Here is a 20,150-nt window from a genome sequence, read left to right on the forward strand (position 1 = left end):
CACACTGATTGAATGGTAAGGACTATCACTTTCACACTAATGGTACTAGGTTCAATCCTGGCTAGCTGGAGCCTTTCTATGTGAAATGCACAGTCCCCTGATCTGCATATGAGTCTTTTTTTTTTTTTTCTGTTTTATTTAAAGTTCCTCTCCAGACATGTTTTAATCTATGTGAAAATACTGTGTTTTAATGTTTACCATGGTTTTCCCAAATAAAAAGTAAAAAAAAAAATGGAGAACTGGGGCTAGAACACATCTACGCTTACTTCCTCATTGAGAAATCAGGCCTTGTGCCCCACCCAGGTTGAGGTGAAAGAGCAGTGCGTATTAAGATGGTTAGGGGAGGAAACAGCAGAGAGACTAGGCCACAAACTCAGGAGTGAGGAGTTTGCTGTGCACCAAAATCGGTGACTTAGAAGATGTATCAAAATGGTAAGCGTAGTTATTTGTTTATGTTGTTTGTCAGCTTGTAACGGCAAGCAAGTGGCTCTGCTAATGCAAACTCTTGTTCTCTGTACTGACAAAGTTTCGGTGACCGGAGAAAGAGCAGTGCGTATCAAGATGGTTAGTCTTACAGAGACTCGGCCACATGTTTGAGCCACAGTCAGACCGGACTGGGATGGGGAGTCTGTTGTGCACCAAAATCGGCAATTAGTTGTCATATCAGAATGGCTCGCTCTCTGTACTGACGAGGTTTCGGGCTTATTTTGCCCACCACACGTCCCCGCAAGTTGACAGAATTGGTTGCTTAGGTTTGTGACATATGAAACCGTCTGGTTCGCTGCAGTTCCAAGGTGGAAATATTCAGTCATGGTGTTGACTGTGTATTTCACTCATCATATGTCTTTTATTATATAAAAAAAACACCATGTTATCATGAGGGGTGTCTTTAATAGTCTACATTGTAGACTGAAGACTAAGAAAGAACAATTCAAAAGAAAACAATTCATTTTGTATGTTCCATCATCAGGTTGGTACAGGAATAGAAAGCTACAGGTACTTTACACAGCACACTATCACTTACAGGTATAAACATCTTGCTAACATTTAGAGTATGCGAGCTGAGGGAGGCAGGGGAGGTGTACTGTACTTTATATTTTATCTACTATACTGGGGATTAACAGATTAAATATGACAGCATGACACACACACACACACACACACACTCACACTCACACACAAATCTAACTGCAATCTATCAGATATTGAAAGGGCAGTAACATTAATCAGACCATGCATTAACTTATCATGGCTTAAACCCTAAGCTCAGCTGGCAGGCACTAGAGGCTTCAGTGTCGATTACATCACAGAATATGACCCAATCAGCAACTATGGTAAACTTCCTCTTTAATTTAATCTGGAAGCTGCCCTGCATATGGGTAGTCTTCCACTGCTCGCAAATGATGAGCTGCAGTGCTATTGTAACTAGCTATAATAAGAAATAGAGAACATTGCTCAGTACATTTCTCTACCCAGATGTTCCCGAGCAGGGGAAACATATCCAACTAACATGTCATGTAGCCACAATGTAGCTCACTGATTATAGGTTTTAAGGGTGCAGAGTTGACTTCAAGCATCCATCACACTGCTTCGTTGTATTCACCACTTCATTGTGTATACTACGATTATTTCCTCCCTCCCCTTCACTTGTCATTCAGTGACAATATACAAGGACAGTCCATCCCTTTATCAATTTATTCATCTCTCCATACCTCTCAGCGACACACACACACACACTCTCATCCGTTCCCATTACGCCAGAGCTGTAAAGAAGAGAAGAGGAAGTCTACTTTCCTTCAATGTAGGGAAATGGCTAATTTCCACAAATAGAAATTACACAAAGCAAACCAATTTCAGATCTATAATATGACACATGACTCCTATTCCAGATATGAGTCACCTCATCGTACCATCTTGCAGCCTCCTCCTCCACCGAAAAGCAGTTTGTCTTTTTTTATTTTTACAATAACACCTTGCCTTGCAGGACACTGGAAGACAAAAAATGTAGTTTACCCTTGGTTCAACTCCCGTTAAAACCCCTGCGTAGTGATTAAAAGCAATCTACTAACAGAGCAATTTCTGTGTTACACATTAGCACACAGTTCACATGTGGCTGATTTACTCAGGCATTTGCACAGCAGACTGCAAGACTCCAACATGGTGGAGTCTCGTGTCACAGCAGTGTCACATTGTCTGACGTCATCTGGTTTGGCCTAAGTCCTCCATGTCTGTGTTGCAGTGCATTGGACCCACAGGATCTTCATACAGGAGACAAGTGTGAATGTGTGTGACGATCTTCTGTGTCTTGGAGGGCTGTAGTCGAGCCAGTGAGTGTGTAGAGACAATCCTGGTGCGTTTCTGACGGTTCTGACAGACGCAACTCAGTTAAAGTACGTTCTAGCACCAATGCTACTTATTTCCCGGGTGAGGTTCCACTAATAGATTTATCTCTAAATAACTCTTTGAACAAGCGAAAGAAATTACAAATGGTAGAAAACAGAGCAGTGCATACTGAACTCTAATTTGCCTACAGAACAAATGCTTTTTAAATGCATAATCCTCTAGCTTGGTTACATGTTGAAAATAGATTACTTTATTCAGTACTTGTATTTATCAGAAACATCTCTGTTATTTCACATAAGAATCTATCCTTCAGTTTAGATAAACATGACTATTCTTCACAGGGAAATTTTACATCACCTAAAGCAAGGACAAACGCAATCAAGCGTACTGTCATATACGGAACTATGCATGAATGGAATTTACTCCCTAGAGATATCACACAACAAGATAGTAAAACTCAATTTAAATTGTTATTAAGACGGTATCTTTTGACCAAAGAAGTTGAATAGATGTATGAACTAGTTTGCCGAGGTTTTGAATAAAATCTAAATGTGAATTTGATTGTTTTGATATATCGTGGCTGTGGAGGGTCCGTCTAGGAGGTGGAACTGGAATATTGGAGTGAAAGGGACCATGTTTTAATTTGAGATGTTTTGGGAAGACTGGAGTGAAATTGACTTTCATATATTTGATTATATTATTGAGCACTGGAGTGAAAGGAATTAGTTTAATGTATTATTGGACTGAATACTGAGTGAAAAGGACTGCAGTATGATTCGTAATGTGTTGGTACACTAACACAAAACTATTTAACTCTAATATTTTATAGTTTGATTGTTGAATTGTTAGGAGCTTGTCTGTCTGTGCGTGAGTTCTAGCCCTTGTCCTGTTTGTTCATCTTGTAATGTTATGTGTTGTGTTGTAATGGTTGCACTGTCACTATGTAAAGTCTTGTTTTCTGGACCCCAGGAAGAATAGCTGTTGCTATGCTGTAGCTAATGGGATCTTAATAAACTGAAGTAAACTTCAACAAAACTTATGTCTGTAAAGAGAGGAGGAGAAATCAGATTGAACTAACTTACTGCATATGGTCAAGTTTTCGATGTGAGTTACATAAGTGACTCAGCCACCTCGGCCATCATGCAGACTGTAGAAGCATACTCCACAAAACAAGCTTGATGGAACTATTATACTGTGCCAGTATGAAACCCATCTAAACAAAATTATTGCACCGTAATATCGTTCTGTATTTTGATATTTTGAATGTCTGTCATTGAGAGTGAACGAGAGTAGGAAGACTTCACTTAATTGTTGCCACAGGAGGAATCGAGGTGATGGAAAAGTTGAAGCCAGGCAAATGAGATGCTTGACGTCTGCTCTCAGACAAGGTTGTGTTTATTTTTGCTTCTCCACGCCTAAAAGTGATCCCCGTGCCCCATGATAAACCACACAGTGTGCATAAAAATGACTTCAAAAAAACATTTGCGGGACCTTTTTCAATTTCCATGGAATGATGCTATTATATTTCTCCGCTTCCACTCATCAGTAGCCTGATGAAAGCCGGCTGCCTCTCCTTGTATCATTCAGTGTCACCAAATCCGTTCTCATTTTGAAAGTCTTCAGTCTTTCATTACCCTCTCTGTGTGTCCCTTTATCATAGTTTTTTCTCTCTTTCTCTCTGTTCCCAGACTTTTGTGTTTATTTTTCTTGGTCTGCAGGAAAACCATTCATCCTCCCTCTTTTTATCAATTGCATTTTTTTTCTTTATCCTCACCAAGTACTTCCTTCACTACCTGAGTGAAGCAACCCTTCTGCATCTGAAGCCTCCCAAAACAGCTGCTGTATTTCTCTTCCATCATTTCATTTTTCTGCTCTCTCACATCACTGCAGCCTATGTCCATCTTTCCTCGTACCTCCCTCTTTCTTTCTCTGTTTCTCTTTAGCTGTCTGGATTTGTCCTTCCCCTAATCGCCTGTCTCATTTGAATGATGGGTGTCTCCGTCTCAACTGACAGCCAGGGTCAGACTCATTCTCACTTTGCCACGGTGTTAAATAGCATTTTCTGGTTAACTACAGGGGATGTCTGAAATGCATCTTACTATGGGATTAACCAGTTGAGCATGGCTTTTCATGGGCATGTCAATCATGGGTGTGGCTAAAATCCAAAAGAAACTCTTGAAGGTGATTCAGCTTTTTGGTGAAAGGTACAGGAGATGAGTCTCAATTGCTACTGAAAGAAATAGTAGGTTTCTATCAGTCCTGCAGAAGCTCTCTAGAAATTGTTTGAGGGAAAAGTGTTTAAAGTAAAAAGCTGTTAATGCTAATGTTGCTTACGGAGCCATGGAGCCGTTGGCTAGCAAAACTTACGAATAGCTCCTTTTAGTATTTATGTCCATGAGATAAAATAACTTGTTTCGCACATTTTTTGTTTTACATTTGTTGTTGAAAAAAGTGGGAAATTACCAAGCCCTTGCATCCACTATGCTTTCATTCGCTTTGCATTTGAGTTTCACAGTAAAGGATAACATTGTGTCATTTTGAACACAGTCCAGTGCATTAGTAACTGATTCTCTTCCTGTATCTATATCCCTCCCTCTGGTTTCATTATTTGCTTTTGTTGGACCAGAAATCAACTTATCTTCAGAGCAAGCGCATGTATCAGTGCAAACACCTCAACCACCCTGTGTCCGTCCGTCTCTGCTATCACTGTACATGCAGAAGGGAAGGAAGACAACATTAGTATTACAAGCTAAGTTTTCAGGAACAGCCTTGGGCATGTGGAATCTGGTAGAAGTAAGTGTAGAAGACTAAAGAGTTGGTCTAAAAAACATGAGTGATTGTTGTAGATTCCACAATGAAGTACTTTATAAAGGTACAGTATGGTTTCGGCGTAGTTCAACATACATCATAGAGCAGACACATACTGGACTTAAAGAAGCAAAGAGACTTGCTAAAGAGGCAAAAATACGGAACAAATGCTAAAAGGACAATAATAACGTACTGAAAAGGTCGTCGAAAAAACAAAATAGATGATATTAACGAGTTTTTCCAGAAGCAATACTGATTTTGCTGGTCTCCAGCTAAGGGGCATGAATAACAAATGCTCAGTGATCATTCATATAGAGTGCTGCAGGAATGACATGTTTGTAGGCCAACCCGGAAGTTAGTGTCACCCTGGTTCCCTTGGCAAAAAGCCAATGGGATTTTTACAGTGGCTTTTGGATCATTGCAGAAAATAAGGTCTGTGACAAACAAAAGCTTTTGATACTTACATGTTTTGTTCAGCACGATAATCTTAACAAATGAACAGCACCTTTATGATTTTTCAAGCCTAAATACAATCGCTAGATGTTAAAAGCTAATGTTAGGTTATAAATGAACTCAGTCACATGGCTTCATTGTCACCACCACCAAACTTCCAACCCATAGTTTGATTTGGTACACTTACCTCTTCTACAGAAGGCCTCTTACAAAACACAACAAGGCTGTCGAGGTGGACTGTTGAGTAGATTGGTTTTTGTGTTCGGCCTGACATCCCCAACTTCATTTAGTCCCTTGTTAGCTACTGGCCCTTCTGAAGCAATGGAAAGCTTAAAAAAATCACGACTGGGGTATTTATTGATGTATTTTATGTTGTAGAATAAAAGATAATACTGTCTTGAGTTTGTGTTAAGCACAGACCTTATTTCAGGCATCTTACCAAAAACCCTCAAAAAAGAAATAGTCTTTGGGACAAAGGAACTGGAAGTGCTAAAATGCTAAAGCTAATTTCCAGCAATACTTTATTGAGGCATATTTTAGGAAACACCTAAAGGCCCTTAGTGTATGCAAACCACAATCAGGGCTACAAAGTTTAAAAAAACAAAAAAAAAAACCCAAAAACTTCTGAATTCATAAATAAAATGAAGAGACAATATATGTGGAAATTAGTTCAATCCCTTCCTCATCATTCTATCTACACATATAGATATATAAATATAAAATAGTTATAAAGTTTCTAATTGAAAAATGACCAAATTACCTAAACAGCCTATTATGAAAATGTTGGCTGATGTTTTCAGCTTCATCAGCATTTCACCACTGTTGCAATAGTACCAGTACCTCAGAGTCAAGCGATTTCAGAGATGATGAGCTTTTTGCAGTGGAAAAGGCACCTGGCAAGGATGCCAGGTAGGTGCGTGCTTTTGGATGGTGAACTAGGAAGAGCTAATGAGATATGGGGGCTCACTGGAAGCAGGACATCTCTCATTCGGTCAGGATATACGTCTGGAAGGGAACTCAAGGAAGTCTGTCAGGAAGAAGGGACGTGGACTCCACTACTTGAACTTATGACCTGATAAGCAACAGAGATCTTGGAGGATGTACATTAATCAGTCCAACTGAATTGAATCAACCAGTCACATTGAGTCCTATAGTCATGGAAGATTTTCTGTTTTCATTTTATTGCAGTGTCAGCTGTCGATGATCAAAATTGGAATTCAAAGGGCATAATATTTAACCCACTTTATTAAAGGTTTGAATACATTATATGAAGCAATAAGGTTAAGAGATATTGGGAAACAGAAATGCTGTCAGTGGCATTCCATTGAGAATTTAAATTTCATGCAACGCTTCAGATGTCATTTCGAATGGCTACCTTTTTTTCAGGATCGCAATGTTTTTTGAAAACTCCCCACACGTTGCTGCCTCGTGAAACAAATGTTGTTAGTCTTTCACATCAAGCATTGCCATTCTTTTGACAACGTGTTCGGCCTTGACTACGCCTGGGGGTTGGTAATAGTAATTTCACATGACACACAGTGGGAGGTGTTGTTCTCTTAATTAATGAAGCTGTCACTGTCATGCGCATTAATCACAGCTCACCCCCTGACATCTGTCTCAAAGTGTCATGTCTGAGAACTAAACTGTGGCACTGACATGAGTCAAAACAACTAACCTCCTGTGAAGCAGCTGTTCATCAGTCACTGTCATAAGCTTAGAAAATATCGAATCACAACCCTGAACTCCTCAAACAACAAAGGATATAAGAACGACTTGACTCAAGAGGTAGAATGAACATGCAAGACGGCTTCACTTATAAATGTTCTCACCTCTGTCAATATCCACATTGTAGATACAGTTTGGAATGTTGCCATCATGTACTAACTCTCAGAATAAGACCTTTTAGCACCTAAATAATGTCAGTTTACTGTTTGTTTTTGTTTTCTAGCCATGCTAGCATTGTGTCAGTCGCTGCACCACTTCGGTCCAGTCCAGTCCTATTTTCTTTTTGTTTTCTGACCAAATATAAGCAAAACTTAACAAACCCCCTTTAGCATCAGCTGTACGTTGTGTTTAGTACTAGTTGGAAAGTCTAAGCATGCCAAAAGCCAAACCTGTCCTTTGTGTTGTCATTTTCATGACCTTCACCAGCATTTGTTTTTAGTATATTTGCTCTGAGCCTACATTGCTGCGACTTAACTGGATCTAATTATGTCTCACAGCAACTGTAAAATGTAACAACACAAATATCGAATATCTGTTGGACTCATGATTCACATGTCAGTGAATCACCACTCAGGATGTGTTTATTGCACTAATGTAAATAAAGTGCATTTACAGCATGTAGTACTTTTTCTACCTGAGCAGGGAACGGCACTTCTTATTCACACACATACAGTGATGGCGCAGGCTTACCTGTACTGTTTATTCAGTTTTTGTGGTTTTGGAAAGGTCTCGAAGACAAAAATTCTGCTGTGGCTTTAGGCTAGCTGGTGACACTCCCCCTACTCTACCTGTCTCACTGTGGCACATGCTGAGCCACTAAAATACAGAACAGATGCAATAACCCGTCTCTCCAGCTGTATCATTGCCATTTAAGAAGAAAATTGAGGAAAGATTAAAGAGTTGTCTAGTTTTTTTTTTTGTCATGACCTCACCTCTCTTGATCATGAAAAGAGAGGTGCATCTCCTAAACATAGAGAAGATGTTAAGCCAAGTCTGAAATAACTCCTGTGCCTCCAAAGACTTCCTTATGTTCATTTAAAGATCGCCCTTTGTCTTCTACTTTCTCTTTGTAGTTATCTTTCTTATTGTCCCTTTCTCATCCTCTCTTTCTTAATCTCCCTCACCCTCCCTCTTGCGCCACCTCACTGTCTTTATCTATATCCATTATGTATGAGTCACATTGAAAACTTTGTTTTTCTCCCTGGAAAATACCAAATGTTTTACAAAACAAGGGTGTGGTGATATCACTCCTAACGTTGTCAAGTCTCAACTGATGTTCTTTGCTAAACATGCTCCTTTGGCAACTTTCCTGCTCTCATTATCTTACTTTCTGTCTTTTCCTTTAACTGCGTCAGACACAGGCACACACACACACACCCCCATCATTTAAACAATGGTCAGCAACAGTCACTTTAAAAGGTCACGAAGAGAACAGCATTCTCAACTTTAAGTTTGTATAGGAGAGTGTGTGTGTGTGTGTGTGTGTGTGTGTGTGTGTGTGTGTGTGTGTGTGTGTGTGTGTGTGTATCCGTGGTGGTGGGGAAGGATAAAGATTCAAACAGATTATGACAAAAATAAATTGCTTGGCATTTAACGAGTTCATCTTAGCAGGAAAAAAAAAAAAACACATCAGTTGCTACAAACACCCGTAGATACAAAATAACATGATGGAGTCATATCACAGTTGTTTCTAACTTCATACAAATACTTAAAATACCCCCCACTTCCGAACACACACACACACACACACACACACACACACACACTTTGTACCAGATCCTCAAACAATGTAATTACTTTCGCACCCAAGGATTTTAAATAGCATTCAAGGTCATTCAACCAAAGCAGTTCATTTCTCTCTAACATCTCATTAGCTTTTTGTATCAACAGTCTGACCTTTGCTTGGTGACACTGTTTATTATCACATTACTGTCTTCAATGACAGAGCGAGGAGCAATAACACAGTATACTAAACTGTGAAACACTTCTGATGACAAGAATAAATATCATTCAGCAATGGACAGCTACTAGATTGTTTGCCTTTGACACGAAAAATAATTCGTGTTGATTGTGATGTGATGCGTTTTGGTGCTTCCTGTGCGTATGACAGGACTGACTAGTGCTCGTGCAGATTTTCGAACTTGACGTCTTTCTTACTGCATGAACACACTGACCGCTGCGCAGCTCAGAAAATGTCTCTGTTAATAGAAAGTGAAATGATGAAGAAAATTCCCAATGAGCTGCTGATTATGCAACTTCAGTTAATGAACAATGTTTCTGCCAACACCTGATTTCTCTTGGATTTGTTGGTTATTGATTATTTAAAGAAATCTGATTTAAAATTTAAATAAACATTGAAATAGCCTTTTTTTTATCTTTTGTTCATACAAACTACACATAATGACTCATAATGACCCCATGTCCAACATAGAAGAGTAAAAAATTGTGAGTGTCTATCACAAACATTAAATCATCCATCATAATACATAAAAATTAGATAGATTAAAAAAAACTTTATTGATTTAAATAACACCACAGTGTTAATCAACCTTATATCCACATATTTAATGATCAATACAAAGCCTTTAATAATGACTGCAATAATCCCTGATTGTTTTTGTGATAGTATGATGTCGTCTACTAGACATGAAAAACTAAATTCTTCTAAAGTGGAGGGAAGTTCCAAAATTGGATTGTTTAAAAATATAAATTTACACCAATTATGTATATGCCCAGTTTGAACAGAGATGAACAAGTGGGAAAAAATGGCACCTGTAGCTGGGTTAGCCACTGTCTGGTTGTTGTGCATTGTGTAGTGCCAGTACCTGCCTTCGCCAGTGTTGTATTTGGTTGACTTTAAATTCTGTAAATAAAAACTTTAAATACATACTTTACACTACACTAAAAGGCAGAGTGTAAAGTAGTGTAAGGTAGTGTTAGTTGCTTCTCAGATTAAGTTTTAACATGGAAAACATGTGATTAGTTTTTAAAATATGATGCATTGTTACAGATTAATATACCCGACATTATTACAAAGCTGTTAGAATTATCTACCCAGACCAACTTCAACATTAAAGTACTGCTTACATGTTAGTAATAAAGGTTCAATAATATTGATAAACATATTCCGCCGCTGATTCAATACGGCAAAAATCAGTTCATTTGACAAGAAATGCAGTAATCAGATATAAAGTTTACAATAGTAGTAGTTTTGTTAATTCTTTCTGCCCACTACTTATTTATGTAAACTGTATGAACGGTAGGTCTCTTCGCTCTAATAAAGCAGTAAACAGGTAACCAGTAAAACAAGGAGGAATTTGTAATTACAGTTGAGTATAATCCCACCTGCTTTATTACAGGACTGGAGCTCATCTGTGGGGAGAGAGAGAGAGAGAGAGAGAGATTTTTATTTCATTACCTTGCATGAGGATAGAAACAACTGTAGTGGACGTAAAGTTGCATGGTGTAATTTGGATAAGAGAGCAGTAGACATTGCTTTGCGTGTTTCCAAATCCTCTACATGTGCAAATGTGCAGATGTGTGGTGTGAGTGACTAATGAGCTCAGTGGAGAGGTGTATGAGTATTGTTCACCCTGTGTGTGATCAGTGTTCAGTGAAGTGATGACTGACCCTCCTCTCCTCCCACTCAGACCTCCAGCCCTGTGGTGAAGCGGAGGGGGAGCAAGCCTGGATACGAATCTCCTCCACAGGCTAAACAAGGCAAAACGCCTCCCTGGCAGAGCCTGACGCAATGCCTCCTACCACAGAAAACTATAGAGTGTGCGTGTTGACTTTTGTGTGTGTGTGTGTGTTTGTGTGTGTGTGTGTGTGTGTGTCTGTGTGAGAGAGACGGACATAGATAGAGAGATAGAGTGGTGGAGAGATTGTTGGTGCGTGTCTAACCTGAGACTCTCTGTACATTTGGTAATAATTTGTTCCAGAGACGACACTCTTGAGCTCTCATCATCGTCTTGTGTTCCGGAGGGTTGTAGTTCAGAGTAACATAGTCCTGCTTCTCAGGGGTGAAAACGGGCCAGTTAGCTCCATCAATCCCTGGATTCCTGACAAAAACAAAAGCCAATCAAGACATTTCAGCCGTGTCATGAGAGGTCCTCAGACTGTTTGAGAGACTGATTGACTGTGTGATTATGCGTACCCTGTTCGGGCAAAGTTGGCCAGGTGTTTCATGATCTTCTTAGTCATGTTCACTTCATTCTTCGTGTATCCTAGGGATGCATTTAGAGGCATCCCAAAGACAAATTCAATCTCATAGCCGTGCATAACACCCATCCATCCTGGCCATGGATTGACGGAGGACCGGTGGTCAAATAAATATAGGAATGTCTTACCCCCTCCTTGTGAGTACCTGGAAAAGAAATGGACAATATTGAGCTATTTTTGTACTTCTCTAGGTCGGGTGAATTAGAGAAAATAAAAGACAAACATGCTGCATGTGCTGGAACAATCACAAGAAATGAGCAAATCACTGACTGTGTGCCAAGCAGCACAAGTTGAACCAAGAAAAGCAGCCTCAACTTGTGCTGCAGCACAGCACAGTATATTAACCAGCAAGGCACTGCATTGACCTGTCGAATAACTGCAAGTGCAATTTTCCCCGTACATCACTGAGATTATTTTACTATTTAAGGTGAACTTCTTATTTCTACTGTTTACATTGAGCTCCTTATGACAAGCTATAAAATGACTGCCAGAGTGATAACTTTTCAGAGTTGTAACATTCTATTTCATCATAATATAAACCGCTGTGCAGAGTTGTTGGATGTGCGGTGAGTGTGAAAACTAAGCTTTATAGGAAATTATGAATAAAATGTCCCAATGAGCATTAATATGCAATGAGCAGGTTGGTACAAACTCTTCAGAGAGGTCAGAGTTCACCATCCTGATGGCATGAGGAAAGAAGCTTTTTCTTCTGTCTCTCTGTGTTGCACTTGCGGCAATAGAAGCATTTGATGGAATGCATCATTTGGATCACTTCAGCGCTGATTTCGTACATTCCTACATTTTGTGGCAACAGGTGCGAAGAGGCGAGATCAAGATATAGTTGCTAATGATGTACAATGTACTCAACAGTGTAGGTGTGAAGTAATCAGTAATGATCTCAGCGGCTATTCTCTTTCATGATTTACATTCATTTCGTGGCCTGTTCAAATGTGCGCAGTGAGATGGACATTTTTGGCTGGGACTAGATGAGACATGTGGATGAGGAAACGAGGAGAGCAGCAAGACGAAATGAAGTCAGCACTGCAGTCCCCAGACTTCATAAAGAAACTGTGACTCATTATTGCCCCTGCCCCGAGCGCTGCACCAGAGTTATTATTCTATTGTATTTTTCATTAGTTTTTATTTCTATTTCTATTTCGTTTTTAATTTTTGTTTAGTTTCAGTTCGTTTCCAGAGCGGGTTTGCTCGTTTCAGTTTAGTCTTTATTGTTTACTTTTACTTGTTGAATGTAAACTGGTATGTGTAGTGTTTCGTTTTTAATAGTAATTCTCAATTAACATATGCACCAATGCTGCATCATGCTTGTTGTGTTGTTGTTCTTTATTAGTGCCTGCTTACTATGACAGCCTAAACTTTTAATACTGCCCGCCTTTAATATGAGGCTTCTTGTTACTGGTGTGGAAACATGCATACCAGTCTGTCCTAATTTGTGCTGATGAACATAGGCGTTTACGTTTAAAAAATGTGTTCATGACAGCGTTACATTTATGTAGTGTTATTGGTGCAAATTTGCAATATTGGTCTTTGTTCGTGTCGGTTGTCTATTTGAATTGCCTCCTGGATCATTTCTGACTTTTAGTTTGTGGAAACAAGAAGAAATTGAGCAACTGAGACTTTAATTTCAGTCTTTATGCTAATGCTATAACTCCTCCTCGGAACAATTATCATTGTCTGTGATTAATGAAGCAAAATACTTGATATTCGTCATGATTCACATATTCACATAATAAGATCCATATCCATCCATCCATTTTCTAGCTGCTTATCCAGATTAGATTCATGATGGGGAAAAAGGGAAAGCAGAGCAGCCTAGATAACTTTTGCTGCTAGAATCCCCAGGTGCTCACATATCAGCTGGGAGAGTCACTCCAGCCTGTGCGCGTGTGTGTGTGTGTGTGTGTGTGTGTGTGTGTGTGTGTGTATATGTTGTATGCATGTTCCCCACCAATCAAGTTTTCTAATTAAACTGAAAATTCTGTCTCCTGTATACAAGCCAGAAACCCTCTGATGCAGCCCTTCGTAGTTCCTCTTTAACACAGGGTTGTTTTTAGTCTGAATACCACGTAACAACCAGATAAGAAAAAAAAATTATCTTTTCCCTGAATATTTTCTACTAGAGCACAAAACCTTCCTTCTCAATCCACTTCTGGAATTTTCTTTGGGGTCATTCCTTATAGCTACAAATCGGACCACATCATTAATATGCAGAATTTTCCTTTACCTTTGAGCGAACTCTATCACAGGACAAACGAAATGCTGGTCTCCAACCACACTACCCAGAAAATCGCGGTTTCTCATCTTGTTTTCCTCATCTGTCCAATCAGTGTACTGGAAAATGGCCGCCTCCCTTGTGATGTTACTTTTTTCTTCCATTATAAGGTCTACTCCTTTAAGGAACTGCTCTCTGGTAATGAGACTCTGACCACTGAGGTTATATCCAGGCACTCCATAAATTAGGAAGTAGGTCCCTTCGTCCTTGTTTAAGCCAAGCAGCACCTCTTTCTTTGGGAGCTTACCGCTACTCAGCAACACCTGGAGGGAAAAAAAAGATAATTTGGTGTTTATGATACAGGATGTTGTACAAGATTTAAATAAAGCTGATACTCCAATGTTAACATGGGACTGCAACATTTTTGTCTTGGGCTGCTGTAAGTACCCAGTGAGCAACTAGGCTACAGTTGGTTGAAGTTTAAGTTTGTTTGACTTCCTCTACTTCAGGTTACAAATATTATGTCATCTGAATTTCAGTGTATTTTTCCATGTGTGGCAGCTGGAAATATAGGGATTAAAATGCTGTTGTAACAGCGGGTGATCAAACTACATATAGACAGTTAAGAATTCATCTTTTGGACAATGTTAGTTTTATCTTTGATGCCTTCATGTTGTTTTGCCTTCACACCACTAAAACTGCACATCCCTCTAAACTGAGCAACTGGGTTTTGCTTCCTCAGAGATAAGATAGTGAAAATGTACAAACACATACACCTACTTCAGGTTTATCTGGTAGGAAGTCCCCATCAACAACAGGGACAAAGAGTACGCCTAAGATTGAAGGCTGTGCGGGAGCATTATATTGCTTTTGTGTGATTTCGTCAGGATCAGCCTTCTGCAGACAAGCTTCCAGTTGACCTGGAGGAGACGTGGGACACTTCAGTGATGATGCCAGCCTCAGGGCCCTGGATATTGACAAAGAAAGGGAGCAAGCCAATCAGTAAAAGAAGGGATAAAGAGGAATGTGAGAGAGGATAGGACAAGAGGGTACAAAAGAGAGGTGATTGTGGATGATATACTAAATTTCATGGCGATACATCCATTAGTTGGGAAGACATTTCACTTCAAATAAAACAAATGTCAGCCTCATAGTGGCTCTAGAGCAATCATTTCAGGGGATTGCCAAGATCATAAGGATACATTATTTGGGAACCATGATGTCTGCACAAAAAATATGTGCCAATCCACATAGTAGACGGAGAGATGCGTATATCTCAGGATAAGTGGAAACTTTGGCCTGCTGGTGGCAGTGAAGCAGAACTCTTCAGGATTCAAAGTCAGGGCACCTCAAATGTCTGTACATAATTTCTTTGCAATCCATCTAACAGTAGTTAAGACATTTCACTGAACTGAACTGGTGGTGCTACACACAAAGTCAAGGCATCATCAAAGTCATTCGGATTCACCCCTGGGGGCATCGAATGTTTCATGGCAAAATTTCATGGCGGTGAAGCGCCAGACTAACGTATATTACGTATAAGTAAAGACTCACAATGAAACATACATGTATATACACAGTACCTGTCCCAGGACTCAGTTTGGCTGAGTGTGCCCCAGGGTGCATTGGGAGAGCCACTCTCCATCACAGCCCTGTGAAAAAGACCATGGCTACCTGGAGACAGCAGGTGGAAGCCCACAGATCCTGAGCCAGCACTCTCCCCAAACAGAGTCACCTGGACACAACAGCAAATCAAAACCCCACAGCTTGTTTTATTCTTTGTTTAAACAATAAAAAAAATAATAATTTAGATAATGGAAATCCTGATTTTAGATAGGGAAAAAAAAAGTTACCTTGGAAGGATCACCTCCAAAAGCAGCAATATTATTGGCCACCCACTGGAGGGCTAAGCGCTGGTCCAGCAGACCCGCATTGCCTCGGATGTCCTTGTTGTCAGGAAGAGACAGGAAACCAAAAGCTCCAACTCTGTCATTGATAATCAGAAGAATGAGGAAACATGTTCAAAACATTTAACTGAGGATAAATGACACATTCTCTTACAATCATAGATTCAATGGTAATCTAAATAAGTACAAAGAAGGTTATTGAATACAGTATAGTAGTATAGGACTTTACTATTTACAAATGTCTTAGCAAAGCTTTCAAACCAACTGGCATTTTTTGTCGAGCAGGCGAGAATCCAGTGTCACACTTCAGGCTAGGCTGCGTTTCCATTTACCTACAGTAACTATAATGACTCATTGACAGTATTTCACATTTTCAGCTTACATCAGATCTTACCTGTAATTCATTGACACTACAACAACACCCTCAGATTTACTCAGGAAGCGGCCGTCATAAATGTCCAAAGAGGACGTTCCTGCAGTGAACGCCCCTCCGTAGATCCAGACGAGGACAGGAGCCAGTGGTGCGGGCTGAGGCTGGGTTTTATTGAAATGTGGGGACCAGACGTTCAGGTAGAGACAGTCCTCACTCAGAGGAGTGTTTGGGTTCCACATCTCTGCACCTTTGAACCCTGGCAAGAATAATCATATTAATCACTGTCAAGAGAGATTGATAGACTGCATTCACACAACAGATAAAAACTCTTATCTATGTTCCTCTATATCTTTTATTACACACAATATTTTGAGATTTGACATTAGCTAAAATAACAGTATGTAGCCACAGCTCTCAAACAGTTACAGAAACAGTAAATAGATCTACTAATTCCTGTTTTGTTTTGTTTTCTTTCTTTTTGATGTGTGCTGCTTTATCCCAAGCAGAAACAGACATCATTGCCTGCTTTCCATATCTATTTGTGTTGTCATATCTATTTTTAGAGTATGTTTTGGGCGTTTTTCTCTGTACACATGCCTGTCACTGGTCGTAGCTGGCCTTCCAGCTACCCCTGACAGGTGGCTGTGTCTGTAAATAGCTATGTATCCATGACCCAGCTCCAATTCAGTCTGTGCATGTCTGCTTATGAATGTGTTCAAGAAAGCACGTCTTTGTTTGCTTAACTGATAACTGATAAAATGGCTCCAAACACTTGGATTGTTTCCCAAGATTTATTACCATCTCAAGTACAATAATAAACCATTCACTCACACATCAGGTTTAGGGTGTGGCTGTGAGTATATGTGTGTTATGGTCTCATATAACTGCCAGCCCCCACAGAAATGCCTACTTGGAAGTAGTACAGTGGCCTTTTAAAGTCATCTTTCATTCAAGCATGTACTTGTACCCTTTTTACGCCAAAAATAGCCGGTATAAGCAGGTGTTTTGAACACGGGTCAACCCGCAAATAAAGGCGATTGACTCCTTTTACACTGCCAGCTGAGTTTGCCTGAGAGGACACACACAAGTGCAGGGACCAGTGTCATCACATGCAATTACAGAGCACACACACACACACACACACACACAGACACAGACGGTGGGGGAGAAAGAGTGAGCTGCTAGCTGTAGTGCAGACTGGTAAAACAGATCTGTAGCATCTCCCCAGGGTTGGTGCTCCTGTACGTGTCAGAGCCACCGTGTGACAAGCTTTGAACAGTGATTTTGTGTTTTTGAAACATTTTTTGGGGCTCCAGCTCACTCTTTCATCCCCGTACCATGTAGCAGCAGTGTTTCTGGCGTAACAGCACCGTGCTGGGCAGGTGTCAGGTCTGTTTGCAGTGTTTGTGCTCTGAAAGACGTAACAGCTCGGAAAAGGGGCGAAAATTAGCATGTTCACTCAGGTGTTGTGTTTGCATCAATTACGATCAGAGCCGGAGCCGATAAATACCCTTGTCTACTGCAGAGTCATTTGACCCGGGAGTGAATGCTGACTGTACCCTTTTCCATTGCAGACAAAAGCCTGATGTTTGCAAGTCTTAGCAGGTTTTTTTGGAAAAGTGGTGTCTGGTGTCTTCTCAGACTTTGGTTATCCAAGCAGACACACTACTAAACCAGATTCAACTCCATCTCATTCAGCAAAGTTTCAACTTAAATGATCCGTCCATTAAATCTGCACCTGAAGATCAGTTTACTAGTCATGTTTAGTAACGCTCAGCCAATGTTTTATGGGAAGTGTAAGATTTGGGAAATATAAGGTTTCAGAACTAGAAATATTCTAAAAGTTCAAGACTAAATCTTGACATTTGTTGCATCGACTCTGATAATTATTTATTGTCTATTGTGAACACCCCAATTTTAAGGCATTTCAAATTCTGACTGGAATGATTATCTTATCACATTCCATTAGCTCATTCTGAGAGTTCAACACATGTCCAATAAAATTCTGATGGCCTTCTGAATAGTTCAGTGTTCAAGCTGTCCTTTGGGTCTTGGGGCCTCTGTATAACCTTGGGTGTCGTCAAGTACTGGATTTTTCAAATATTGAGCCACCTTTTGGCACAAGACCCACTTGAATAATTGACAGTACACAGTATACGTGGGAGTGCATCTGTATGTATGTACACAGTGGTAAACATTACACGTATGCATTGTGTCCATCCATGTAAACATGTATCCTACCTGGAAAGGCCTTATCTGGCAACTGGAAGCAGGAATTTGGGAATCTGGTGGCGTCTCTCACCCCGTCCCATCTCTCTGCTGGCTCTGGAGCTCTGAATCTCAGTTTTCCCAGAGGTGGTTTTCCATAAGGAACTCCGAGAAATGCTCTAACATTACCGCCCAGCACTGAAACCAACTTCCCTTGAACTTTACCGTGCTTCGTAGTGATTACGAGGTCATCTTGAGTGACAGGTGATGCACTCAGGACATGAAGCAACAGAAGGAGAATGGTGAAGTGTGTAGATGGAGAGACTGTCGCCATGGAAAATCCTGGGTAGAGAAAGCATGCGCACACAAACACTTTATTATTATTATTATTTACGTGTTTAAATGAAGCTTGTTAGATTGAAACATTTTATTAGATAATTACCAGTAATGTAACTGATTATCCAGCACAGCACACATGGTCTTACACATGGAAAACACTGGCTTTGTGTTTTCAAGCTTTTACAATACAGCACTGTGGATGCTGACACCTTCAATTTCCTTCAATTACAAAGAACTTATTGGCTTATACTTTTACGTTTCGTTGTATTTCTATGCTGTACTTTCTATGTATGCCTTTTGGTGTATCTTTTATTTCAGTAAAGGATTTCATTGCTTTCATAACCACTAACATAACCCAGGTCAGTATAGGGTGGTATCTAAAAAAAAAAAAAAAAAAATTTATGTTGTCTTCTTCTTCTGCCACCACTCTGTCCACCATTTCTATCTAACTATAAGTAATATGCTTTATTTAATATGTATCACCCCAAATACGGATTACATGAACATCACAGTTTCCTTCAACATTTACTACAAATATATGACAGTGTACATGTCCTGTGTTTAGGGTTCATGGAACTGGGTTCAAGGATCAGGGACCAGGATTAAATGGTTGGATTAATTATGCCTTGTGCAGTAAAAATAACTTTTACTGTACAAGACATAATTAGACTCAGGACCATTCAGGCATTCACTTGTGGAAAACTTACTGTACTTTACTTGCGCGATGCAATGAATAATTTGGCAGGTTGATTTACTACATTCAACCCACACCTTTAGCAAAGCAAATTGTGTATCAAATTTACATACTACTACAGCAGAGTGGCACGTGTGTGTGTGTGTGTGTGTGTGTGTGTGTGTGTGTGTGTGTGTGTGTGTGAGTGTGAGAGAAAGAAAGAGTGAGGAGTGGGGGGTCATTCCCACTGCAAGTGTGTCGCGTTTTATTATAATCCTTAAATATTTGGAAACTTTAAGGCCGTTACCAATTCGACGTTGACTCGTGAAGCCGGTTTACTTTCAAAAAGACACAGACTAAACAAACAGCAGAGCTTCCAGAGTAAAAGCCGCGCACAGCTGGATCTTAAGGAGACGCACGCACCTACAGATTCATACCAGCGACTTAAAAAAAAAAAACAAAAAAAACAAAAAAAAAAACAGTTATTGATGGTGAAATTTCCAGGATAACTTTATAAAAAATAAAATAAAATAAAGGTTTATTGACGTCTTACCTTACCAGTTGTGCCGTTTGTGTCTGTCTGGGGTGAGCGCGGACGCAGCAGTGATTGGGTGAAGAAGGCGTGGACTCGGAATCCCTCTGTCCTGGGCTAGCCCTGTCCGCCACCCACAGTTTCTGTTGCTACCACTGCAATGTGATATCAGCACTGTATTAATAAGTTATAGGCTAATCAAGAGAAAACACTATAGACAGGTAATTTGACCGGCAATGTTTTTCTTTTAATAAAGAAGAGTACCAGTGCAGCAAAATGTAGTTAAAGTAAAAGTCCTGGAGAAAATACCCCTTGGACCTGTAATATTATTGTAGTTG

General features: G+C 39.9%; 1 protein-coding gene across 2 annotated transcripts; it reads right to left on the reverse strand.

The window, feature by feature from the left end:
• Positions 1-9,846: 9,846 nt before the first annotated feature.
• On the reverse strand, positions 9,847-19,912 carry LOC111238463 (acetylcholinesterase-like). 2 transcript variants are annotated; one of them, XM_022767990.1, is made up of 10 exons: positions 19,834-19,912; positions 18,302-18,610; positions 16,082-16,316; positions 15,634-15,766; positions 15,364-15,515; positions 14,561-14,747; positions 13,793-14,103; positions 11,486-11,695; positions 11,233-11,390; positions 9,847-10,701 (listed from the first exon to the last, which is right to left on the reverse strand). In XM_022767990.1, the coding sequence occupies exons 2-10, from the start codon at positions 18,600-18,602 to the stop codon at positions 10,604-10,606; spliced, it is 1,785 nt and encodes a 594-aa protein (XP_022623711.1). In that variant the 5' UTR covers positions 18,603-18,610; positions 19,834-19,912; the 3' UTR covers positions 9,847-10,603. The 2 variants fall into 2 exon arrangements, with proteins under 2 accessions (XP_022623711.1, XP_022623712.1); XM_022767991.1 differs by having other exon boundaries at positions 19,839-19,895.
• Between the last annotated feature and the right edge of the window lie 238 nt (positions 19,913-20,150).

The sequence above is a fragment of the Seriola dumerili genome, unplaced genomic scaffold (assembly GCF_002260705.1).
Source record: "Seriola dumerili isolate Sdu_G_001 unplaced genomic scaffold, Sdu_1.0 BDQW01001344.1, whole genome shotgun sequence".
Classification (NCBI taxonomy): domain Eukaryota; kingdom Metazoa; phylum Chordata; class Actinopteri; order Carangiformes; family Carangidae; genus Seriola; species Seriola dumerili.

What these genes read in the sequence shown, in the direction of transcription:
- LOC111238463 (XM_022767990.1), bottom strand. Translation starts at nt 18,602, where the DNA reads ATGGCGACAGTCTCTCCATCTACACACTTCACCATTCTCCTTCTGTTG. An exon ending in GTAGTGTCAATGAATTACAG is followed by an intron (nt 15,767 to 16,081) that starts GTAAGATCTGAT and finishes TATCAATGACAG; the next exon opens with AGTTGGAGCTTTTGGTTTCC. An exon ending in CAAACTGAGTCCTGGGACAG is followed by an intron (nt 14,748 to 15,363) that starts GTACTGTGTATA and finishes GTCAATATCCAG; the next exon opens with GGCCCTGAGGCTGGCATCAT.